Source organism: Nerophis ophidion, linkage group LG08 (assembly GCF_033978795.1).
Source record: "Nerophis ophidion isolate RoL-2023_Sa linkage group LG08, RoL_Noph_v1.0, whole genome shotgun sequence".
In the NCBI taxonomy this organism is placed as follows: Eukaryota; Metazoa; Chordata; class Actinopteri; order Syngnathiformes; family Syngnathidae; genus Nerophis; species Nerophis ophidion.
In genome coordinates this window covers 32457324-32484790 of record NC_084618.1, presented here as the reverse complement: position 1 = coordinate 32484790, position 27467 = coordinate 32457324, and the positions used below count along the sequence as shown (strand labels likewise).

Below are 27467 nucleotides of genomic sequence, written 5' to 3'. Positions count from 1 at the left end.
AAGGAAAGCATGCAAATGAGCCACGAATCCACGGTGTGGGTTTTGCTATTAAGAACTGCCTCATCAACCACCTCCATGAACTCCCTGTGGGCATCAGCGAGCGCCTAATGACCTTACGCCTTATGCTTGCTAGCAGTCATATGGCCACGGTAGTTAGTGCCTATGCACCAACCCTTGATGCACAGGTTGAAGTTAAGGAGGCCTTTTATGCTGACCTGGACAAAGTTCTATCTGAAGTACCCAAGGAGGACAAGTTAATCCTGCTCGGAGACTTCAACGCAAGAGTGGGACGAAACCACCACCTATGGAGGGGTACGCTGGGGAGAGAAGGGGTCGGAAATACAAACTCTAATGGCACACTACTGCTAACTAAGTGCTCGGAGCACAACCTGGTCATCACCAACACACTTTTCCGTCAGAAAACCAAGTTCAAAACATCATGGATGCACCCTCGCTCCAAACTGTGGCATCTCATTGACTATGTTATTGTCCGCTCTAAAGACCGTCGCGACGTCCTAAACACCGGAGCAATGACCAGTGCAGACGACTGCTGGACCGACCACCGCCTCATTCGCTCCATCATGTCCATCCGCTTAATGCGGAAAAGACGGATGCAGAAAAGACAGTGCCGGCCAAGAATTAACATCGAGCTGTTGAGTGACACCACTTACCAACAACAGCTGCAGGAGGCCTTCAGCGCAGCGTTGCCCAAACAGTACCCAGAGGATACGGAAACACACTGGAGCACACTATGGACTGCCATAATGAAATCCTGCAAAAATATCCTTATTCTCAAAAAGCGGAGACATCAAGACTGGTTTGATGAGAACGACACTGAGATCCAGCAACTAATTGACAACAAGCGGCAAGCTTTCATCACTTGGCAAAACGACATCCACTGCAAAGTGAAAAGAGTAGCCCATGCCAAAGCGAAGGCAACTGTCCAAACACAAGTTAGGAAACTGAAGAACCAGTGGTGGACAAAGAAGGCTCTGGAGATCGAGCAGTTTGCTGACTCTGGAGACACGAGATGCTTCTTCGATGCCACAAGATCGGTGTATGGTCCCAGCCACCGCTGCCTAACCCCCCTTCGCTCAAAGGATGGTCTGCTGCCGCTGAAGGACAAAGACGCAATTTCAAACAGGTGGAAAGAACACTATAAGCACCTCTTAAACAGGGACACTATACCTGAGATGGAGGCTCTTGACCAACTCCCACAACAACCCACAGATGAAAGCATGGGAGAACCACCTACCTTGGATGAGCTGCAGGATGCCATTGGGATGATGAGGAACAACAAGGCTGCTGGGCCTGATGGCATTCCAGCAGAGGTCCTGAAGAAAGCCGGACCCGATCTTACCAAGCACATCCATGCCCTGCTTCTCAAAATATGGGAAAAAGAGGAAATCCCAGCACAGCTCAGAGATACCCTAATTGTCTCCATATTTAAGAAAGGAGACAAGGCAGACTGTGGGAATTACCGTGGCATCTCTCTCCTGTCCACTATGGGGAAAGCCCTCGCTCGGGTTTTGGCCAACAGACTCACCCCCGTCAGAAAGCGTGCTTCCTGAGTCTCAGAGTGGATTTCGCCCAAGCAGAGGCACCACAGACATGATTTTCATCGCACGACAACTGCAAGAAAAATGCCGGGAACAAAACCAATCACTATACATGGCCTTCATAGACCTCACCAAAGCCTTCGACTCGGTTAACCGTCAGGCTCTTTGGCTGGTTCTGACCAAGATTGGCTGCCCAGACAAATACATCCGGGTACTGAGACTACTGCATGATAACACGTCAGCCACAGTGCTCAGTGGCAGTGGAGATGAAACAGAACCCTTTAGGGTAGACACAGGTGTAAAACAGGGATGTGTCATCGCTCCAACACTATTCTCCATTTTTGTTGCTGCTATCCTCCATCTCACAAACATACATCTGCCCCAGGGAGTCGAAATAATGTACCGAACCGACGGTCAACTCCTCAACATCAACCGTTTCAGGGCTAAAGGTCAAACCACCACCATATCCATCATGGAGCTGCAGTATGCAGACGATAATGCCCTTGTAGCCCTCTCAGAAGAAGACCTGCAGTGCACTCTGTCTGCCTTTGCGAAGGCATACAAACAGCTTGGTCTTGCCATCAATATAAAGAAAACCCAAATCCTCCACCAACCACCACCAAACAGTAGTGCGCCTGTCCTGCCCCCAAACCTCTCAATTGACAAAATCCGACTGGAAAATGTGGACCACTTCCCATATCTCGGGAGCCTCCTGTCATCTAAAGCTGTCATTGACGATGAAATTCACCACCGCCTCAGCTGTGCCAGCGGGGCCTTCTCAAGGCTGAGGAAGCGAGTCTTCGAGAACCGTGACCTCCAAGCAAAGACCAAAATCCTGGTCTACAAAGCAGTCGTGCTCCCGACCCTTATGTATGGGTCAGAAGCCTGGACCACCTACAGCAGGCACTTAAAGGCACTCGAGACCTACCATCAAAGATGTCTCAGAAAAATCCTCAGGATCAGCTGGGAGGACCGACGCACCAACACCAGCGTCCTGGAGGAGGCTGGCTTGCCCACCATCACTGCCATGATTGCCCGAAACCAACTCAGGTGGACTGGCCATGTAGTCCGCATGCCTGACTCTCGCCTCCCAAAACAACTCCTTTATTCCCAGCTTGTTGAAGGGAAACGGGCCCCGGGAGGTCAAAAGAAGGGATTTAAGGATAACATCAAGGCAAACCTGACAAAGTGTCGCATAGACCTTAAGTCTTGGGAAGTCAAGGCAACAGACAGGACGATGTGGAGAAACCTTGTCTGTGAGGGTGCCGCGCAATATAATGACAACCTCCGCCATGCTGCACAAGACAAGCGCAGACTAAGAAAGGAGAGAGCATCCATCAAACAGGCCCAACCCAAACCCACCACCACTACATTCCCTTGTCCACATTGCCCCAGAATAATCGGGTCCAGAATCGGCCTCCACGCCCACCTGAAGACCCACAAGGACCAGGAAGGAGGACAGTCATACTCGACCACGAGTGACCGCCGATGGGGGGGGGGGGATATATACATATATAAATATGTATGTATGTATATGTGTATATATATATATATATATATGTGTGTGTGTATATATATATATGTGTGGAGTTTGCATGTTCTCCCTGTGACTGCGTGGGTTCCCTCCGGGTACTCCGGCTTCCTCCCACTGCCAAAAACATGCACCTGGGGATAGATTGATTGGCAACACTAAATTGGGCCAATGTGAGTGTGAATTTTGTCTGCCTGTGTTGGCCCTGTGATGAGATGGCGACTTGTTCAGGGTGTACACCGCCTTCTGCCCGATTGTAGCTGAGATAGGCACCAGCGACCCCAAAGGGAATAAGCGGTAGAAAATGGATGGATGGAGAACTCTATAAAAAGGATTTTGCTTCAACGGAACCCCCGCAAACCCCGACAGGGACAAGCGGTCAAAAATGTATCGAAAATGATTAATTAGTATCGCAGTACTACACTAATACCGGTATACCGTACAATCCTAGTTAAAATGAGATTATATTAGCAAACTAACATTAACATGCTAACAGGAGAACAGCTAGCATATTTATTAGTAACAAAATATATTATAATTTGGTTGAAAATAATACAATTACCCAAACTGCTAGGATAAAACATTAGCATGCTAACATTATGTTAACATTGATAACCGTGTAACAGCTAGCATACTTTTAAGATGGCACCAAGTAATGTAATCCATGATTATTAGGTTGAAAAAAGAAAATTTGTTAAAAAATGTTAGCATCCTAATGTTAACGTGCTAATATTAGCATGGTAACAGGAGGACAGCTGGTATACTTTTGAGATTGGTGCCAATGAACAAAATCCATGATTATTATGTTAAAATGTACAACAATTTTAAAAGGTTAGTATAAAGTGTTGCCTTTTTAACATTGACATGGTAGCAGGCGAACAGCTAGCATACTTCTAAGATGGCACCAAGTAACAAAATCCATAATTTTTAGTTTAAAATTTACAAGATTAGCTAAAATGCTCGCATAAATGCTAGCATGCTAGCTAGCATTAGCGTACTAACATCTACTTGCTAACTGGAGAATTGCTCTCCTATTTCTAAGATTGCGACAAGTAACAAAATTCATGATTATTAGGGTAAAAGGTACAAAATGTGTTAACATTAACATGCTATCAGGTGAATAGCTAGCATATTTATTAGATGGCACAAAGTAACAAAATCTATGATAATTTGGTTAAAGATAATGTAATAACCTAAAACGCTAGGATAAAACATTAGCATGCTAACATTATTATGTTAACATCAGCATGGTAATCGTGTAACAGCTAGCATACTTTTAAGATGGCACCAAATAATGAAATCCATGATGGTTATAGGTTGAAAAAAACTAAATTAACTAAAATGTTTTCAAAAAGCGTTAGCATTCTAATGGTAACATGCTAACATTAGCATGGTAAAAGGGGAACAGCTAGGATACTTTTAAGATGGCGCCAAGGGAGAAAATCCTTGATAATTAGGTTGAAAAGTAAAACAATGACTAAAATAATAGCATAAACGTTGCCATTTTAACATTAACATGGTAGCAGGTGAACAGCTAGCATACATACAGGGACCAGTTAAAGTATCACTGATAGTCACACACATTTACCCTCTGCATTTGACCCATCCCCTTTTTGCACCCTCTGGGATGTGAGGGGAGCAGTGAGCAGCAGTGGTGGCTGCGCCCTGCAGTCATTTAGGTGATTTAACCCCCAATTCCAACCCTTGATGCTAAGTGCCAAGCAGGGAAGTAATGGGTCCCATTGTTATAGTCTTTGGTATGACTCGACCGGGGTTTGAACTCACAACCTACCAATCTCAGAGCGGACAATCAAACCACAAGGCCACTGAGCAGCAACTACCAACATTTCTTAAGCCCTTAAAAATATATCCTCACACCTCCTTAAAGGTTTTATATACAAACTCCGTTTCCATTTGAGTTAGGAAATTGTGTTAGATGTAAATATAAACGGAATACAATGACGTGCAAATCCTTTTCAACCCATATTCAATTGAATGCACTACAATGACAAGATATTTGATGTTCAAACTCATAAATTTTTTTTTTTTTTTTTCAAATAATAGTTAACTTAGAATTTCATGGCTGTAACACGTGCCAAATTAGTTGGGAAAGGGCATGTTCACCACTGTGTTACATCACCTTTTCTTTTAACAATACTCAATAAACATTTGGGAACTGAGGAAATTAATTGTTGAAGCTTTGAAAGTGGAATTCTTTCCCATTATTGTTTTATGTATACTTTCTGCTGTTCAACAGTCCGAGGTCTCCACTGTCGTATTTTACACTTCATAATGCGCTACACATTTTCGATGGGAGACAGGTCTGGACTGCGGGCGGGCCAGGAAAGTACCCACACTCTTTTACTTCGAAGTCACGCTGTTGTAACACGTGGCTTGGCATTGTCTTGCTGAAATAAGCAGGGGCGTCCATGATAATGTTGCTTGGATGACAACATATGTTGCTCCAAAACCTGTATGGACCATTCAGCATTAATGGTGCCTTCACAGATGTGTAAGTTACCCATGCCTTGGGCACTGATACACCCCCATACCATCACAGATGCTGGCTTTTGAACTTTGCGCATATAACAATCCGGATGGTTATTTTCCTCTTTGTTCCAGAGGACACCACGTCCACAGTTTCCAAATATAATTTGAAATGTGGACTCATCAGACCACACAACACTTTTCCACTTTGCATCAGTCCATCTTAGATGAGCTCGGGCCCAACGAAGCCAGCGGCGTTTCTGGGTGTTGTTGATAAATGGGCTCTACTTTGCATAATAGAGTTTTAACTTGCACTTATAGATGTAGCGACCAACTGTAGTTACTGACAGCGGTTTTCTGAAGTGTTCCTGAGCCCATGTGGTGATATCCGTCAGAGATCGATGTCGGTTTTTGATACAGTGCAGCCTGAGGGTTCAAAGGTCCGTAATATCATCGCTTACGTGCAGGGATTTCTGCAGATTCTCTGAACCTTTGATGATTTTACGAACCATAGGTGGTAAAATCCCTAAATTCCTTGCAATAGCTCGCTGACAAATGTTGTTCTAAAACTCTTCGACAATTTGCTTACAAAGTGGTGACCCTCGCCCCATACTTGTTTGTGAATTACTTAGCATTTCATGGAAGCTGTTTTTATACCCAATCATGGCACCCACCTGTACCCAATTAGCCTGCACACCTGTGGGATATTCCAAATAAGTGTTTGATGAGCATTCCTCAACTTTATCAGTATTTATTGCCACCTTTCCCAACTTCTTTGTCACGTGTTGCTGGCATCAAATTCAAAAGTTAATGATTATTTGCAAAAAAAAAAATGTTTATCAGTTTGAACATCAAATATGTTGTCTTTGTAGCATATTCAACTGAATATCGGTTGAAACTGATTTGCAAATCATTGTATTCTGTTTATATGTACATCTAACACAATTTCCAAACTCATATGGAAACGGGGTTTGTATAATGCTACCATACACATAATGTTTGCTAACATTAGATTGCTAATGTTAGCAAACTAACATTAACATGCTAACTGGGAAACAGCTAGCATACTTCTACAATGGCGCTGTCACGCCAAATTTCTTCCCCCCTACAAAAACCTTCCTCCCCCCATTTACTTCCGGGGTCATGATTAATACACACGTTTTGTTAACGCTATATTATAAAAATATAATGCTATATTATAAAAATATAACGCTATATCATAAAAATATAACGCTTTATTATAAAAATACAGACGTTTTGTTAACTAACGCTATATTATAAAAAAAATTTAAAAATAATTTACAAACACAAGCTCTGGGATGACGCATTTACTTCCGGGGTCACGTTTCCTCTTATGTCATCCAATAGCTTGTGTTTGTAAATTGTTTTTTAATTTTTTTTTTATAATATTGCGTTAACAAAACGTCTGTATTTTTATAATATAGCGTTAACAAAACGTCTGTATTAATCATGACCCCTGAAGTAAATGGAGGGGAGGCTTTTGTAGGGAGAAGAAATTTGGCGTAACAGTGCCAAGTAACAAAAGCCATGATTATTAGGGTACAAGGTACAAAATCAGTTAAAATACAAGTATAAAAAGTTACCATGTTAATGTTAGCATGCTAACAACATATTAACAGGGGAACAGGTAAGGGGATACTTCTAAAATGGTTTAAAGTAAAGAAATCCATTATTTTTTACTTTGCTTCTTATAACTTTCAGAAAGACAATTTTAGAGAAAAAATACAACCTTAAAAATGATTTTAGGATTTTTAAACACATATACCTTTTTACCTTTTAAATTCCTTCCTCTTCTTTCCTGACAATTTAAATCAATGTTCAAATATTTTTTATTGTAAAGAATAATAAATACATTTTAATTTAATTCTTCATTTTAGCTTGTTTTTTCGATGAAGAATATTTGTGAAATATTTCTTCAAACCTATTATGATTAAAATTCCCAAAAAATATTCTGGCAAATCTAGAAAATCTGTAGAATCAAATTTAAATCTTATTTCAAAGTCGTTTGAATTTATTTTAAAATTTTTGTTTTGGAAAATCTAGAAGAAATAATGATTTGTCTTTGTTAGAAATATAGGTTGGTCCAATTTGTTATATATTATAACAGTGCAGATTGGGTTTTAACCTATTTAAAACATGTCATCAAAATTCTAAAATTAATTTCAATCAGGAAAAATTACTAATGATGTTCCATAAATAATTTTTTTAACTTTTTCAGAAAGATTCCGAATTAGCTAGTTTTTCCTCTTCATTTTTTTTGGTTGAATTTTGAATTTTGAAGAGTCGAAATTGAAGATAAACTATGTTTCAAAATTAAATTTTCTTTTTTTTTCGGGTTTTCTCCTCTTTTAAACCGTTAAATTAAGTGTTTTTTCATCATTCATTCTCTACAAAAAACCTTCCGTAAAAGGAAAAAAAATGTACGACGGAATGACAGACGGAAATACCCTTTTTTTTAATATATAGATTTATTTATTAAAGGTAAATTTAGCAAATTGGATATTTCTGGCAATTCATTTAAGTGTGTATCAAACTGGTAGCCCTTCGCATTAATCTGTAGCCAAGAAGTAGCTCTTGGTTTCAAAAAGGTTGGTGACCCCTGGTCTAAAGTCAACAACAACAAGTGTGTGTCCATGAGAGACAAGAAGGGAGTTTGTTGTGTCTTCGCCGCACTGTCTTTTGAGAGAGGCTCAAAGCCAGGGAAACACTTCGTTAGAATGTTTTGTATGCTAGTGAAAAAACAATTTGCTTTTTACTCTAAATTGTCTATTGCTGGTCCTCCAATTCATCCAGCAGACTGAATTTTTCATAAATTTGTTTTAGTGAATTTTATTTTAAATAAATTGTCTGCATCATTTCATGTAAAACAATAATTTCACAAACATCAAATGCAAAAAATTAAGTGTGGAAAAAAAGGTTTTGTGATCAATCATCCATTTTCTACAACTTGTCCCTCTTCGGGTCGCAGAGGTGCTGGAGACCATCCCATCTGCACTCAAGTGGAAGGCGGGGTACACTCTGGACAAGTTGCCATTTCATCGCAGAGCCAACACAAATAGAGAGACAATGTTCACATTCACAGAGGCACAAATTAACCTCCATAGGCGTGGAAAAAAAAAAAAAAAACTTGAGCGGTGGCAAAGGCATTAAACAAGACAGGGCAGATTCAAAGAGAGACCGGACTGCCTTTGCCTAAAGACAAGAGAGAAAAAAGCATATAAACTTTACTGCAACTTTAGTTCCTGCCGCTAAAAATTATGGTGAATTTTTTACATGAATACTTCGTCTTAATGTCTTAAATTGTTGGACATTGTTCATCATGCTTCTCTTAGGTTCATTTGAAACTATATAACGACACAACATTGTGACTCGTACTGTCCACTAGGAGGCGGGTACATAGGTACACTTTTATTTACTGCCTCCCTGCATTAGTATTTTAATCACACAGAGAACTTTTTACTCTTATCCCTATAATCAGCTGTTTCTCTCTGTGCCTTTCACTCGGACAGAGCTGGGCGAAAAAAGACCTTCGTCAATTTAGACTTGCTCAGTGGCCTTGTGGTTAGAGTGTCCACCCTGAGACCGGAAGGACGTGAGTTCAAACCCCGGCCGAGTCATATAAAAATGGGACCCATTTCCTCCCTGCTTGTCACTCAGGATCAAGGGTTGGAATTGGGAGTTAAATCACTAAATGATTCCAGAGCGCAGCCACCGATGCTGTTCACTGCTCTCCTCACCTCCCAGGGGGTGAACATGGGGATGGGTCAAATGCAGAGTATAATTTCACCACACATAGCGTGTGTGTGAGAGAGACTATCGTTGGGACTTTAACTTCCTTTGCTCAGAACATGTTGCGCAAAGACTGGAGATTGACTTTGATTTTTTCCTTAAATGCTTATATGTTCAGACAGACCTCAATAATTAATCTGTGCTTAATCATGTGGCTATATTGTTGTTTGTTGTACCTTTGAGTAAAATGTTACTGCCTTTAGACAGGACTCCCTTGAAAAAGTTGTTTTAATCTCAACAGGATGTTTTTTTGTTAAAAGGTTTATTAAAAAATAACTGTTGATTGCCAATGTTTACCTGTGCTCCGGCAAAGACATTAACTGTATTCCAATTTGGAGTCTCCAGTCTTCACAGTGTGCGTATTTGGTGTGCTCATGTCATTGTGTTGTGTGAAGGCTGTCACAATTAAACACCTATGAAGATCCTTCGAATTCGGCCATTAAATGCATTGATACTGTACAGTGAATCCAGAAAGTATTCGCACCGCTTCATCTTTTTCAAATTTTCTTACATTATAGCCTTATTCTAAAATGAAATATATGTTTTCCCCCTTAAAATTCTATATACAATAAATAACCCGTAATGTCAAAGTTTAAAGTTAAAAGTTTTGCAAATTTATCAAAAATAAAGAACTAAAAAAAAAATCATATGTACAAAGTCTTAAAAGCCTTCACTCGATACTTTGTTGATGCGCCTTTGGCAAAAATTAGAGACTCAGGTCTTTTTGATTACGGCACACCGTTCTTTGGGCAGTTTCGCTTATTCACCCTTGCCAATTCCTTAGCCGCAGCACCTCTCAAGCTCCATTGGGTTGGATGGAAAGCGTTTTGGTTTTCATCCAGGATGTCTCTGTACATTGCTGCCGTTGCTTTCCCTCTGTCCTGACTAGAATTCCAGGTCCTGCTGCTGAAGAACATCCCCAACAGCATGATGCTGCCACCAACTTGCTTCACTGTAGGGATGGTATTGGTCTGGTGATGAGTTGGTTTCCTCCAAACATGTCTGTCATTCACACCAAAGAGTTTAAGTTTTGCCTCATCAAACCAGATCATTTTGTTTCTCATGGTTTGAGTCTTTCAAGTACATTTTGGCAAACCTTATTTCTGAGAAATGGCTTTTTCCTCTACATGTTCTTTTCTCCATAATAGGGGTTAGTTTTAATTTTCCCGAAGGAATCAATGAAGATCTATCTATCTATCTATCTATCTATCTATCTATCTATCTATCTATCTATCTATCTATCTATCTATCTATCTATCTATCTATCTATCTTTTGTCTGACCACTATCCACAACTGCTATCCATCTATCTATCTATCTATCTATCTATTTACAGTGGGGCAAAATAGTATTTAGTCAGCCACCGATTGTGCAAGTTCTCCCACTCAAAATGATGACAGAGGTTTGTAATTTTCATCATAGGTACACTTCAACTGTAAGAGACAGAATGTGAAAAAAAATCCAGGAATTCACATTGTAGGAATTTTAAAGAATGTATTTGTAAATTATGGTGGAAAAGAAGTATTTGGTCAACCATTCAAAGCTCTCACTGATGGAAGGAGGTTTTGGCTCAAAATCTCACGATACATGGCCCCATTCATTCTTTCCTTAACACGGATCAATCGTCCTGTCTCCTTAGCAGAAAAACAGCCCCAAAGCATGATGTTTCCACCCCCATGCTTCATAGTAGGAATGGTGTTCTTGTGATGCAACTCGGTATTCTTCTTTTTCCAAACACGACGAGTTGAGTTTATACCAAAAAGTTCTATTTGGGTTTCATCCGACCACATGACATTCTCCCAATCCTCTGCTGTATCATCCATGTATCCATTTTGGTATAAACTCAACTCGTCGTGTTTGGAGGAAGAAGAATACTAAGTTGCATCCCAAGAACACCATACCTACTGTGAAGCATGGGGGTGGAAATATCATTCTTTGGGGCTGTTTTTCTGCTAAGGGGACAGGACGATTGATCCGTGTTAAGGAAAGAATGAATGGGGCCATGCATCGTGAGATTTTGAGCCAAAACCTCCTTCCATCAGTGAGAGCTTTGAATGGTTGACCAAATACTTATTTTACACCATAATTTACAACTAAATTCTTTAAAATTCCTACAATGTGAATTCCTGGATTTTTTTTTCACATTCTGTCTCTCACTGTTGAAGTGTACCTATGATAATAATTACAGACCTCCGTCATCATTTTAGGTGGGAGAACTTGCACAATCGGTGCCTGAATAAATACTTTTTGCCCCACTGTATCTATCCATCCATCCATCTATCTATCTATCTATCTATCTATCTATCTATCTATCTGTCTATCTGTCTGTCTGTCTGTCTGTCTGTCTGTCTGTCTGTCTGTCTGTCTGTCTGTCTGTCTGTCTGTCTGTCTGTCTGTCTGTCCGTCCGTCCGTCCGTCCGTCCGTCGTCCGTCCGTCCGTCCGTCCATCCATCTATTCACAGTGGGGAAAAATAGTATTTAGTCAGCCACCGATTGTGCAAGTTCTCCCACTTAAAATGATGACAGAGGTTTGTAATTTTCATCATAGGTACACTTCAACTGTAAGAGACAGAATGTGAAAAAAAATCCAGGAATTCACATTGTTGGAATTTTAAAGAATTTATTTGTAAATTATGGTGGAAAAGAAGTATTTGGTCAACCATTCAAAGCTCTCACTGATGGAAGGAGGTTTTGGCTCAAAATCTCACGATACACGGCCCCATTCATTCTTTCCTTAACACGGATCAATCGTCCTGTCTCCTTAGCAGAAAAACAGCCCCAAAGTATGATGTTTCCACCCCCATGCTTCATAGTAGGAATGGTGTTCTTGTGATGCAACTCGGTATTCTTCTTTTTCCAAACACGACGAGTTGAGTTTATACCAAAAAGTTCTATTTGGGTTTCATCCGACCACATGACATTCTCCCAATCCTCTGCTGTATCATCCATGTATCCATTTTGGTGTAAACTCAACTCGTCGTGTTTGGAGGAAGAAGAATACTAAGTTGCATCCCAAGAACACCATACCTACTGTGAAGCATGGGGGTGGAAATATCATTCTTTGGGGCTGTTTTTCTGCTAAGGGGACAGGACGATTGATCCGTGTTAAGGAAAGAATGAATGGGGCCATGTATCGTGAGATTTTGAGCCAAAACGTCCTTCCATCAGTGAGAGCTTTGAATGGTTGACCAAATACTTATTTTCCACCATAATTTACAACTAAATTCTTTAAAATTCCTACAATGTGAATTCCTGGATTTTTTTTTCACATTCTGTCTCTCACAGTTGAAGTGATAATAATTACAGACCTCTGTCATCATTTTAGGTGGGAGGACTTGCACAATCGGTGCCTGACTAAATACTTTTTGCCCCACTGTATCTATCTATCTATCCATCCATCCATCCATCCGTCTATCTATCTATCTATCTATCTATCCATCTATCTATCTATCTATCTATCTATCTATCTATCTATCTATCTATAAACGGAAAACAATGATTTGCAAATACTTTTCAACGCATATTCAGTTGAATATGTTACAAGACAACATGTTTGATGTTCAAACTGATTAATTTTTAAAATATTTTTGCAAATAATCATTAACTTTAAAATTTGATGCCAGCAACACGAGACAAAGAAGTTGGGAAAGGTGGCAATAAATACTGATAAAGTTGAGGAATACTCATCAAACACTTATTTGGAACATCCCACAGGTGTGCAGGCTAATTGGGAACAGGTGCGTGCTATGATTGGGTATAAAAACAGCTTTCCAAAAAATTCTCAAGTCTTTCACAAGAAAGGATGGGGCAAGGTACACCCCTTTGACCACAACTGCGTGAGCAGATAGTCAAACAGCTTAAGAACAACATTTCTCAAAGTGCAATTGCAAGAAATTTAGGGATTTCAACATCTACGGTCCATAATATCATCAAAAGGTTCAGAGAATCTGGAGAAATCACTCCACTTAAGCGGCATGGCCGGAAACCAACATTGAATGACCGTGACCTTTGATCCCTCAGACGGCACTGTATCAAAAACCGACATCAATCTCTAAAGGATATCACAACATGGGCTCAGGAACACTTCAGAAAACCACTGTCACTAAATACAGTTCGTCGCTACATCTGTAAGTGCAAGTTGAAGCTCTACTATTTAAAGCGAAAGCTATTGATCAACAACATCCAGAAACGCTGCAGGCTTCTCTGGGCCTGCGATCATCTGAGATGGACTGATGCAAAGTGGAAAAGTGTTCTGTGGTCTGACGAGTCCACATTTCAAATAGTTTTTGGAAATATTTGACATTGTGTCATCCGGACCAAAGGGGAAGAAAACCGTCCAGACTGTTTTCGACGCAAAGTTCAAAAGCCAGCATCTTTGATGGTATGGGGGTACATTGGTGCCCAAGGCATGGGTAACTTACACATCTGTGAAGGCACCATTAATGCTGAAAGGCACATACAGGTTTTGGAACAACATATGCTGCCATCTAAGCGCCGTCTTTTTCATGGACGCCCCTGCTTATTTCAGCAAGACAATGCCAAGCCACATTCAGCACGTGTTACAACAGCGTGGCTTTGTAAAAAAAGAGTGCGGGTACTTTCCTGGGCCGCCTGCAATCCAGACCTGTCTCCCATCGAAAATGTGTGGCACATTATGAAGCGTAAAATACGACAGCGGAGACCCCAGACTGTTGGACGACTGAAACTCTACATAAAACAAGATTGGGAAAGAATTCCACTTTCAAAGCTTCAACAATTAGTTTCCTCAGTTCCCAAACGTTTATTAAGACAAATCATTAATAGAAAAGGCGATGCAACAAAGTGGTGAACATGCCCTTTCCCAACTACTTTGGCACGTGTGGCAGCCATGAAATTCTAAGTTAATCATTATTTGAAAAAAAAAAAGAAGTTTATGAGTTTGGACATCAAATATCTTGTCTTTGTAGTGCATTCAATTGAATATGGGTTGAAAAGGATTTGCAAATCATTGTATTTCATCTATATTTACATCTAACACAATTTCCTAACGCTTATGGAAACGGGGTTTGTTTCTATCTATCTATCTATCCATCTATCTATCTATCTATCTATCTATCTATCTATCTATCTATCTATCTATCTATCTATCTATCTATCTATCTATCTATCTATCTATCTATCTATCTATCTATCTATCTATCTATAAAAAGAATACAATGATTTGCAAATCCTTTTCAACGCATATTCAGTTGAATATGCTACAAAGAAACATGTTTGATGTTCAAACTGATTTTTTTTTTTGTGTGCAAATAATCATTAACTTTAAAATTTTATGCCAGCTACACGTGACAAAGAAGTTGGGAAAGGTGGCAATATATACTGATTAAGGTTAGGAATGTTCATCAAACACTTATTTGGAACATCCCACATGTGTGCAGGCTAATTGGGAACAGGTGGGTGCCATGATTGGGTCTTTCACAAAAAAGGATGGGGCGAAGTACACCCCTTTGTCCACAACTGCTATCTACCTATCTATCTATCTATCTATCTATCTATCTATCTATCTATCTATCTATCTATCTATCTATCTATCTATCTATCTATCTATCTATCTATCTATCTATCTATCTATCTATCTAGCTTTTGTCTGACCACTATACTGTACCTTACAGGGCTGATTGGTGGTTTGCTGCAGAGATGGTTACCTTCTGTAAGGTTCCCCTTTCTCCACAGAGAATACCTGCAGCTCTTACACAGTGAACGTTGGGGTTTTCGTCACCTCCTTGACTAGACTAAGATGAATGCAGCAATGTACAGAGACATTCTGAATGAAAAACAGTGCTTCCCATCTAACCCAATTGAGCTAAAAAAGTGCTGCAAAGAGGAATGTCCGAAACTGCCCAAAGATAGGCGTGCCAACCTTCTGGCATCGTATTCAAAATTACTTAAGGCTGTTTTTGCTGCCATAGGTGTATCAACAAAGTATCGATCATAGGCTGTGAATACTTATATACGTATTACATTGTCAATATTGTTTTCTGTTGTCTGTAGAATTTTGGGAACAAAAATGAATTTAGTCTATTTAAACATAACATGTGAAAAAAGGGAAGCGCTGTGAATACTTTCTGGATGCACTGCACTGTAATGGTTTCCGTCTATTGATTGTAGGCATTCTTGTGGTTCAAAAATATGAACTTACAGCACTTTAGCATGTTGTTTTATATGTGTTGTTCAATGAATGCAAATCAGTCATTACACTAATCCAAACTGGTATTGAGGTGAACTGCACCACCTTGTGCAACCATAGCTTTTAAGAGGTCAGCATTTACATGTTCATGGTTCTCTCCCTGTAAAGTGTGGAGTGCCATCTCCTGGTAGGGAAGGAAACCCTTCCCCAAGTAGAGGAGTTCAAGTACCGAGGAGTGTTGTTCACGAGTGGGTGAAGAGTGGATCGGGAGATCGACAGGCGAATCGGTGCGGCGTCTTCAGTAATGCGGATGTTGTACCGATCCGTTGTGGTGAAGAAGGAGCTGAGCCGGAAGGCAAAGCTCTCAATTTACCGGTTGATCTACGTTTCCATCCTCACCTATTGTCATGAGCTTTGGGTCATGACCGAAAGGATAAGATCACGGGTACAAGCGGCCGAAATGAGTTTCCTCCGCCGGGAGGCGGGGCTCTCCCTTAGAGATAATTTGAGAAGCTTTGCCATCCGGGAGAAGCTCAAAGTAAATCCGCTGCTCCTCTACATCAAGAGGAGCCAGATAAGGTGGTCAGGATGCCACCCGAACGCCTCCCTAGGGAGGTATTTAGGGCACGTCAAACCGTTAAGAGGCGACGGGGAAAACCCCGGACACGTTGGGAAGACTATGTCTCCCGGCTGGCCTGGGAACGCCTCGGGATCCCCCGGGAAGAGCTAGACGAAGTGGCCGGGGAGAGGGAAGTCTGGGCTTCCCTGCTTAGGCTGCTGCCCGCGCAACCCCACCTCGGATAAGCGGAAGAAGATGGATAGATGGATGGCATTTACATGTCAGAACAACTGTTAAAATAGGCACTGTTTTAAATACACACCCCTGTGAAAAAAATGCTTTTTGTGCTTTTCTAGTTGCAGGAGAATAAGACATTCCTGTCCATGCTAAACAATGTGCTGACAACAGACGGTTTCTACTTTAGCACTGACTACGACCTGACACACACCCTTCAGCGGCTGGCCAACACCAGCCCTGAATTCCAGGAGATGAGCCTCCTTGAGAGGGTGAGTGATCCAACCAACAACCTTACATACTGCTTTCATTCACTACGATTTTATGTATTAAAGAAAACTGAACAATGGACATTGTTCCTTCTAAGGCACGTGCTTGCACAATTGCTCACTGATGTCCTTCTGCACAGCAAATCTAAGGTTTAAAAGAATTCCAACCTACACTCTAAACAAGAGGAACTCAACAATTAATGATGTACATTTTGCTCTATGAGTGACAGGGGACAACAAACGGTCACAACAGAATGCTGAAAACTTAGACAACTATTGTAACTCCTGCTGTGAAATTTTTAAGAGGAGGAGAAGATGACCCATCAACAATCACTGTGTTGATCAAAACTGATTAGGGTCGGCTGTAAACACGTCAAAACATCAGCAACAAAACTATCCTGCAAAACCGGTCACTTTCTGCCGCAACAAGGCTAGAACAATCTGTTGTATTAACGGCCGCCACTCTCTCTCCCTTGCGTCAACATGCACACACTCGGCTCAGTCACTGATAAGTTGTTGGCCACACAAACAGTCGGACAACTCTAAAACCACACACAAACTGTAACTGCCAGGTCGTTACAATATGATACGGTTTACACACAATGTCTTTAACAGCGTGTCATGTGCGCGTGCTGCTGTTTTCAGAATCAGAACCATTTTCTACTGCTTGTCCCTTTTTCTTGGGTGTCGTGGGGGTGCTGCAGCCTGTCTCAGCTGCATTTGGGCGGAAGGCGGGGTACACCCTGTACAAATCGCCACCTCATCGCAGGGCCAACACAGATAGACAGACAACATTCACACTCACATTCACACACTATGGCCAATTTAGTGTTGTCAATCAACCTATCCCCAGGTGCACGTCTTTGGAGGTGGGAGGAAGCCAGAGTACCTGGAGGGAACCCACGCAGTCACGGGGAGAACATGCAAACTCCACACAGAAAGACATTAAAAGAGCAGAGCTGATGTAACCAGCCACTTCTACACATAGCCACAAACGTAAAACAAACAAAAAAAACAACAACCTGAAACATATACTGTGGTGACCTCTGCGGTGTTCCACGCCATCGTCTGCTGGGGTGCGGGGAGCCAACTCCACCCTCGGCTGTCCGCCCACTCTCGGCCAGTGTCCAGTTCGCATGGATTAGCGAAGATACGTCCAAGAAGACAGAGGTCAGCCAAGATACCGTGAAGCCTCTCCGTCCTGGTGCTCAGCACCAGCTCCGCGACCCTATCTCTTCGTCCGCATGTCCTCCAGTCTCTCCAAAAGTACTCTGGTGTGGCAGAGACCAAGCATCTGGTCTCCATGGCCAAAAGGTTACTGGGAGACAGATCCAGAAGTTCACAAAAAAGCACAGCAGAAGTCACGAAAGTGCCACCCCTTGTCACACAGTCCCAAAGAGTCCGGAACCCAAAGGCAAAAAAAAAAAAAATGCCCCATGTAAACAAGAGGGAAACATCAGCAACACAAAAGGATGACACAGAAGCACAGAGCAGCTGCGCCATCTTGGGAAAGAAATGAATGTTAGCTTATAGCTAATGATTCAGCATAGTTAAAGGCCTACGGGGGTAGCAGGTCCATTCTATGTGTCATACTTGATCATTTTGCGATATTGCCATATTTTTGCTGAAAGGATTTAGTAAAGAAACATCGACAATAAAGTTTGCAACTTTTGGTCACTAATAAAAAAGCCTTGCCTGTACGGGAAGTAGAAGCCGATGTGCGCGTGACGTCACTGGTGTGATGGCTCCTCACATCCGCACATTGATTACAATCATAGCCACCAGCAGCGCGAGCGATTCTGACCGAGAAAGCGACAATTTCCCCATTAATTTGAGCGAGGATGAAAGATTTGTGGATGAGGATGGTAAGAGTGAATGTCCGCTGCAACCAATAACGTCACAAGCACGCGTTATCATTCCGCGACGTTTTCAACAGGACACTTCGCAGGAAATTTAAAATTGCAATTTAGTAAACTATTGGCATGTGTTGCAATTGATAAGATTTTATCATTGATGTATAAACTATCAGACTGCATAGTAGTGGGTTTCAGTAGGCCTTTAAAAGAGGTAAATGCTGCAAGATAGCTGGACAGTACTTTATTGATTCCTTCAGGAGAGTTCCCTCAGGAAAATTAAAACTAACCCTTATTGTGGAGAAAAGAACAGGTACTGTACACCCACACTCCCCAGTCTCGATTTGTGCTTATTCTCGTCATTTATTAATTTTACAAATTTTCTAAAAAAATACAAATAAAACAATTAAATTGTGGAGTCTCGCTCAAGTACTGCCTGACGGTAGGCACCTCACAGGGGAGGAGCCAAAGCATGAAGGAAGAGTGGAACACGCAGGACAACGCCCCAGCCAAGGCTGCATCTTCGAGGGGCGGTACGTACCGCTGTACCTACTCAATCAGCCTGATGTGCCACCAGCTGTGCGGCCGGGTGGTGCCGAGCTCCTAACGTTTCTTCACTCTTTCCCCAATAATGACATCAGAGTGAGATGTCACCACTGGACGTTCCAGCCCACACAGCCACCGCAATCTCAGGTAGCCGCACTACTCCGCCTAACACACAGCTGACTTAACGAGGGAAGGGAACCCCCCCCTCCGTAGACCAAATGGTGATAGACTGCTGTATCCGAGCCTTGCTGCCTGATGCCCGGAAATTTACCTCACAAGTAACCCTTCAACTTTGGACGAGTTTGTGGCCTTATTAGAGAACCACCAAGTGAACATGGAAATGCTGAGAGCCACCCGTATGGAAATGCCCACAGCACCAGTGAAGAGAGGCTATGCCACAACCACCAACAAAGTGCCACTGCCAGCTTCGTCTCTACCCTGACCTCGGGGCCCTACCCCTAACAGTCCCAGCCAGCTCATAACTCGATGCTGGAAGTCGTCTGTTTCAAACTGTCGCGTGTATCGAGGAGCAGAGCTTGGTAACACAGATCATCGGCTGGTGGTGGCTCAGTTTAAGATAAAGCTGTGAGCCAAACAGCACTTCCAGACTCAGCCTCGCCTGGACTCTTCGCTTCTCGGTGATCCCAACAATTCAGCAGACGTTAGATGCCCCATCTGTCGCACTTTCGATAACCTGGCCACTGACAAAGTGAACGACTGGCAGAGCTTTAAGGACCTTGTCATCTATTCAGCTTACAATGTCCTCGGATGCTCTCGACCCTCCCCGAAAAAGCTTGGATATCGGAGAAGACACTTGGCATCATAGAACGGTGGTGCAAGGTTTGGCTTCAAGGTGACCTTAAAGAGTATCGGCAATTGAACCGCCAGCACTATGTGGCTATAGCCGAAGATAGGGAGAATTTCTGACAATCAGAAGCGAAACTCTTAGAGTCTGGGCCACTAACAACAACATCTTTGTCTTCAGTCTACTGCATCAAGCATGTGATGGCCCTGGCATCAGGACAGCTCTGGTAAAAGATTCTGATGGCTGATTCTGGGGTCCATAGTGACGTTCAACAAGGACCTAAAGCAGAAATCATCCGCAGAAGAGCCTTAGCTGCATCAGCTCTGCAGTCTCTCTGGAAACAACTCCAGTTCGCGGGACAACGCTCCAAATGTACAACTCTGCAGTACTCTCCATCCTGCTGTATGCCTCTGAGACCTGGCCCTTGAACAGGACAATGGCGGCATGAATCGATGGCTTTGATACCAGGGCTCTCAGAACCATCGAGAACATCAGGTGGTCCCAGCAGGTTTCCAACTAAGTGCTTGGAGCCTCCACACGCATCCTGCCTGTCTGTGCAACATTCTCTGACATCCTCTTGACCATCCGACAAGAGCCATTGTCTAGTTAGACCCGAGGGCCGCAGGACGGAGAAGACCAAGAGGCAAACCCCGCACCTGATGGCTCGACGTCATTGCAGGTGACCTCCAACTATACAGATTTACTTTGGAAGATGTAACACAGCTGGCACAAGTCCGTCAGCTCTGGAAAAAAAATGGTTAATCTGGTCGGCTCAACGCACAGGGAGGGACGCACGTTTCCCCTTCGCAGGAGCCCTAAAGAAGCAAGAAGACTGTGTGGTTTGTTAGTATAGAACGGATGTGATAGTTGTTTTTGTTGGGGACGGGATCCTGTACCCTGTTTAAAGGGATGCTTCTGCAAGGGCTATTGGATGGGGATTGCGGTGCGGCCCACAGATTTGTTTTTCTTTCTTTGCATCAGCAAAGCGTACTTTTTTTTAGTTTTACCACAAATTTGCATTTTTGTACAGTGTTTATTTGCATCTTTTTGCTATGACTAAATAATATACCAGTAATATTTGTAGCAGGAAGCAAACATATCCTTTTCAGTGTTTCCCCCAATTAGTTAAGGTGGCGTCTCTCCAGGGGAAAGGGTGTGTCGCCCGGGACAGGCGGACGGACGGGAAAGGAGCTGGGTGGATGTTAGGAACAGTGTGATTTGGCCTGTCGCTACCATCACGTCTCCATCACATCGCTGCCGGCCTACTGTTGAAGTAGGCAGGCTTTGTTGCATGAAGAAGAGGAGAGAGGAGAGACTGTTCGTCCCTGAACACCATGGAGTTCATGTAGGCTTTATGATGCAGTTATATTATTATATCAACTATTACAGACAGAAACTCTTACTTTAACATAATGTCCTTTATTCCTGCTTCAACACAGAAAAAGGTAAAGTGAAATAACAGTTGTTAACTGTAGGTCAATAATGCTTGTCTTTCTCTCAGACACACAGGGCTTTGCTTTCCGTAACACACACATGATCTACATTTACTCGTTAAAAAATTAAAATACAGATATTTGCATCCTTTAGATAACCTGACTCTCTCCAGACCCTTGTAGTTTGCTGAGCTAAATGTGTGATGCTCAGCGAACGACAAGGATCTGGCGAGAGTAAGGTTATCCTTTCGATGCATTAAAAATAAGCTGAGTAAATCAAACATCTTAAATAGATTGTATTTTACACCCTCTCAATTGTTTAAAATGGGTACAGTAGATAGCAAGTTATGTGTAAAATGTCAGTCAGCTGAAGGAACTCTAATAGATTAACTATAGAAATGTCAAAGGATATGAGTTGTGCCTGTTGTGAGTAGGGCTGCAACTAACGATTAATTTGATAATCGATTAATCTGTCGATCATTACTTTTATTAATCGATGAATAATCGGATAAAAAAGACAAACTACATTTCTATCCTTTCCAATACTTTATTTTAAAAAAACGCATACTGGCACTATGTCCTTTCGACTTGCCAAACATAACAATAACAAGGCAAGTGTTAAATTTTTTTTTTTTTTTTTATAAAGAGCACAATTGTCCTGCACAATAGCAATAATTTTGCTTAGGGGAATTTCAAACCTGCCTACTACCTATTCCAATTGTTCTGCAATGTTGGATGCTGAATGTCTTTCCTCTAGTGGCATGGTCGTAAGGCAGATTGACTTCATGTTCCATTCGTCTCCATTGTAGTGGCATGTATTGCCGAGGTAGGCTTCCGTGGCTACACTTGTCCACACATCAGTGATCAAAACAATTTTGCTCTGGGTGGCTTTAATGTCAGTTTACACAGCTTGAAATGTCTGCTCATACTTCCTCTCCATCAGTTTCGTAAAATAGGTCCTCGAGGGAAGAGTGTAACCAGGGTTGAGGACGTAAATCATTTTTCTGAAACCGTCAACCACCACCATTGATAGTCGCCTCATGTCAGTTACCAACATATTCAGGATAGCGACAGTCAGTGCAGCCGCTTGCTTTGGTGTGCACACCTTCCTTTGTACAAAGTCGCTAATGCTGGCTTGTTTCTTTCCGAAATGAGAGAAACCATATCATGAACGTACATAGTAGCAACATTTACATGTAACTCAATACATACCCAGTTGATTTATTTAATAATTTCTGATGTAAAAGGCACATTTTTTCATATCACTGCTGCCTAGTTTTTCTTGTGATATTGTTATTTTTACTGTTATATTTTTATTCTTCTGTTGCTTTTTTATTTTTATTCTTATTGTAATAGTTTCTTTTTTCCCCCCCATTTAAACCCCCGTTAATTACTTTTTAAATTCGATGTCAATTCTGTACACTGCTGCTGGAATTTAAATGTTCCTGAGGAAACAGATAAAAGTACTATCTATCTATCTATCTATCTATCTATCTATCTATCTATCTATCTATCTATCTATCTATCTATCTATCTATCTATCTATCTATCTATCTATCTATCTATCTATCTAATTACACCACCACAATATAAAAACAAGCTTAATGAAATAAATGGACATTGGGGATGCAGCATACAACAATAATACCCCAGAAATGTAACTCATCAGAACTGGGTCAGATAATGTACACGTTTCTGTTCTGAATAATAAAGGATTCATTTTAGGCTGCCTGTGAATATCCATCATCATCTTCCGCTTATCCGAGGTCGGGTCGCGGGGGCAGCAGCCTAAGCAGGGAAGCCCAGACTTCCCTATCTCCAGCCATTTCGTCTAGCTCTTCCCGGGGGATCCCGAGGCGTTCCCAGGCCAGCCGGGAGGCATAGTCTTTCCAACGTGTCCTGGGTCTTCCCCGTGGCCTCCTACCAGCTGGACGTGCCCTAAACACATCCCTAGGGAGGCGTTCGGGTGGCATCCTGACCAGATGCCCGAACCACCTCATCTGGCTCCTCTCGATGTGGAGGAGCAGCGGCTTTACGTTGAGCTCTTCCCGGATGGCAGAGCTTCTCACCTTATCTCTAAGGGAGAGCCCCGCCACCCGGCGGAGGAAACCCATTTCGGCCGCTTGTACCCGTGATCTTATCCTTTCGGTCATGACCCAAAGCTCATGACCATAGGTGAGGATGGGAACGTAGATCGACCGGTAAATTGAGAGCTTTGCCTTCCGGCTCAGCTCCTTCTTCACCACAACGGATCGATACAACGTCCGCATTACTGAAGACGCCGCACCGATCCGCCTGTCGATCTCACGATCCACTCTTCCCCCACTCGTGAACAAGACTCCTAGGTACTTGAACTCCTCCACTTGGGGCAGGGTCTCCTCCCCAACCCGGAGATGGCACTCCACCCTTTTCCGGGCGAGAATAATAGAATGAAATATTCCAGCACCTTCATAACATTCATTTTACTAAAGCGTCACTCAAATATTATATAGCTTCATCGGGTCAGGCTACATTGATCTATTATGAAACCAACCTGAGATATTTCTGTCCGTTTATTGCCGTTAACAACATATTAAAAACACACAAGATGGACACAACGGATCAATGTACTCGGACTATGGAATTAAAAAGTTACTTACCGTGAGTTCTCTTCATCCATGGCTCCTCTTCAGGTGCTGCCGAAGCAATGTTGTCCTTCCTGCCACGTACGCGAGGTCAATGCTGCTCGTTTTGCAGGAAATGTCGTCTTTGAAAACTTTAAAGTAAAGTGTTCCGACACTTTTAACGACTTAGATCGTACAATTTTATAACCTCGCGATGTTTCTCCGCTGAACTATCCGTACTGTTTCCCTCCGCCATTTTTCGAACGTTTCCACAAAGGAGACGGCGTGGTCACGTGAGCTGCACATGACACATCATTGGCTGGCTCACTGCTACCTCATGAGACGTAGGCTCAGCGCCCCCCTGGCGCTGTTTTGTACTGTTTTTGTACTTATTTTGATTAGTGTTTTTAGCTGTTTGTAAATGTTGCAGTTTATAAATAAAGGTTTAGGGGAAGAAAAAAAAAAAAAAAAAAATCTCCGCGCATGCGCATTGCATACATCCAACGAATCGATGACTAAATGAATCGCCAACTTTTTTTATAATCGATTTTAATTTATTTAATCGATTAGTTGTTGCAGCCCTACTTGTGAGAATTGTCAAGTTTGTCCATCATAGGCCACTGCAGGGCATGTGATGTGTGTCACCAGACCTGCTCATGTTTGCTGAGTTAGCTCATGTGTTGAAGTGCAGAGTGGAGACGGTCGAGTGAGTCGTGTATGAAACAAGCTCAGCTTCCTCGTTAACATGACATGATGTCACCAAATAATCAAATCAAATCAAATCGACTTTGTTCATAAAGCACATTTAAAATTTACCACAGGGGTAGCCAAAGTGCTGTACAATGGGCAGGTTAAAAGATACTAGGAGAACCAAGCAAACAACTCAACACAAACAGAACATGATAAAAAATAAATAAATAAAACAAAACATAAAAACAGGTTCACAGCAGGTGTATATTGGGGTGCCATTGCAGGATGGATATCACTCAGTGTTAAAAGCCAAGGAATAAAAGTACGTTTTTAAGAGAGATTTAAAAACAGGAAGAGAGGAGGCTTGTCTAACACTCAGAGGTAGGTTGTTCCAGAGCTTGGGAGCTGCAGCGGCGAAAGCTCTGTCACCTCTGCTGATTTGTTTTTCGAATTTAAAATCTGAGTCGAACTTTACCCCCAGGTTTGTGACACAGTCGCTGAGATACGGTCAACGGGGGGAGTAGGTAAAGCGCAAATAGGATTGGGGTAAGGATTGAGCCCTGGGGGACCCCGTGTTGTAGAGGAGCTGTGGAAGACATAAAACGGTCTATTTTTACACAAAAACTCCTGTCGGCTAGGTAAGACCGGAACCAGTTGAGGGTGGCGCCCTTAATACCCACACAGTTCTCAAGACGAGTGATTAACGCAGCAGACAGATCTAAAAGCACAAGGACGACATATTTACCAGAATCAGTTGACAGGAGGATATCGTTAAAAACTTTTAGAAGCGCTGACTCTGTGCTGTGGAGGGCTTTAAAACCGGACCAGATCAGCTCAGTGATACCATTATCCTCTAAGAAGGGCAACAACTGACTGTAGACAACCTTCTCTAATATTTTGGAAATGTATGGAAGATTAGCGATAGGTCTAAGGTTAGAAAGGAGAGAGAGTCGAGGCTTGGTTTTTTAAAGGCCTACTGAAATTAGATTTTCTTATTTAAAAGGGAATAGCAGGTCCATTCTATGTGTCATACTTGATCATTTCACGATATTGCCATATTTTTGCTGAAAGGATTTAGTAGAGAAAATCGACGATAAAGTTCGCCACTTTTGATACTTCCTAAAAAAGCCTCGCCTTTACCGGAAGTCACAGACGTGTGGGGGCTCCTCACATATTCACATTGATTTTAATGTGAGCCTCCAACAAAAACAGTTATTCGGACCGAGAAAACGACAATTTCCCCATTAATTTGAGCGAGGATGAAAGATTCGTGTTTGACGATATTGATAGCGACGGACTAGAAAAAAAAAACGAGTTTAAAAAAAACAAAATAGCATTGGGACGTATTCCGATGTTTTTAAACACATTTACTAGGATAATTCTGTGAAATCCCTTATCTTTCTATTGTGTTGCTAGTGTTTTAGTGAGTTTAATATTACCTGATAGTCGGAGGGGTTTGTCCACGGTTGTCTTGACACCAATGTCTCATGGGTGTCGACCGCAGCTGTACGGACACAAGCTCAGCTGATATCCGGTAAGTGGCGACTTTTTAACCACAATTTTCTCACCGAAACCTGCTGGTCGACATTTGGTAGGATCCATGGTGGCTTGACCGCCCTCTGATCCATAGTAAAGTTTCAGCTCTGGGAATTTTAAACAAGGAATCACCGTGTGTTTGTGTGCCTAAAGGCTAAAGCATCCCAACTCCATATTCCTACTGTGACTTCTTCAATATTAATTGAACAAATTGCAAAAGATTCAGCAACACAGATATTCAAAATACTGTGTAATTATGCCGTTAAAGCAGACGACTTTTACCTGTGTGTGTGCGTAGCGCTCATACTTCCTAAAAACCTGTGACGTCCTGCGTACACGTCATCATTACACAACGTTTCCAAGACGAAACTCCCGGAAATTTAAAACTGTAATTTAGTAAACTAAAAAAGCCGTATTGGCATGTGTTGCAATGTTAATATTTCATCATTGATGTATAAACTATCAGACTGCGTGGTGGGTAGTAGTGGGTTTCAGTAGGCCTTTAAGTAGAGGTCGTACCACTGCATGTTTAAACTCTACTGGAACTATTCCAGAATAGAGGCTACTATTGATAATGTTAAGGACACTTGATCCAATAGTAGCAAGTACCTCCTTAAACAGGCGAGGTGGGAGGGCATCTGCAGGAGAACTAGAGGGCTTCATATGACTAACTGTGTCATTTAAAAAAGAAAAGGACACCATCTCAAACTGATGGAAAACAGAAGAGAAATGCAGAGGAAGAGAAGGGTCATATGAAGGCTGGGATAAACTGGCTCTAGTTGACACAATTTTGTCAGTGACAAAATGGAGACAATTTTCACAGAATTCCAAAGAAGCATCAAAACCAACAGATTCGGGAGCATCAATGACAATGTTAATAGTTTTGAACAGAACTCTGGGGTTGTTACAGTTAGAAGATATAATCTGAGATAGATATATACTCATCTCTGCTTTTACAGTAATCTGAAAGGAAAGCAGGCTTTCTTTAAAAATGGCAAAGGACACATGCAGCCTGTCCTTTTTCTGCTCTCCAACATTCGCGCCTGGCTTCACGAGTGACGTCATTCAACCAGGGCTGAGGCGTGGCTTAGAGCGGCGGCACTTGAAATGAGCGATCGTGTCCAGTGTTTGTAGACAAATAGAGTTGAACCCAGAAACCAACTCTTCAGTATTTGGACATACAGAGGCTGCAGAATTATCATCACAAAGAGTTGAAAAAATGGAGGAAAACAGAGCACGACACGACTAATTAATCAAGAACGTTGAGGCGGAGCGCACAATTTAACTGGACACTGAGTGGGAATATCAAACAGGATCGGCATATGATCAGAAAACACTACAAATGTCCAAATTAAAAACACACAAACCATACGAGAGCACTAAATCG

At 42.0% G+C, this 27467-nt stretch overlaps 1 protein-coding gene across 3 annotated transcripts in view; it reads left to right on the top strand.

The window, feature by feature from the left end:
• The window catches only part of sacm1la (SAC1 like phosphatidylinositide phosphatase a), an 89643-nt gene that overhangs the window by 30653 nt on the left and 31523 nt on the right, over positions 1-27467 (top strand). For all 3 annotated transcript variants that reach the window (XM_061908295.1, XM_061908293.1, XM_061908294.1), the window contains exon 5: positions 16468-16617. In XM_061908295.1, coding sequence (XP_061764279.1) covers positions 16468-16617 — 150 coding nt within the window. The remainder of the gene's footprint in view (positions 1-16467; positions 16618-27467) is intronic.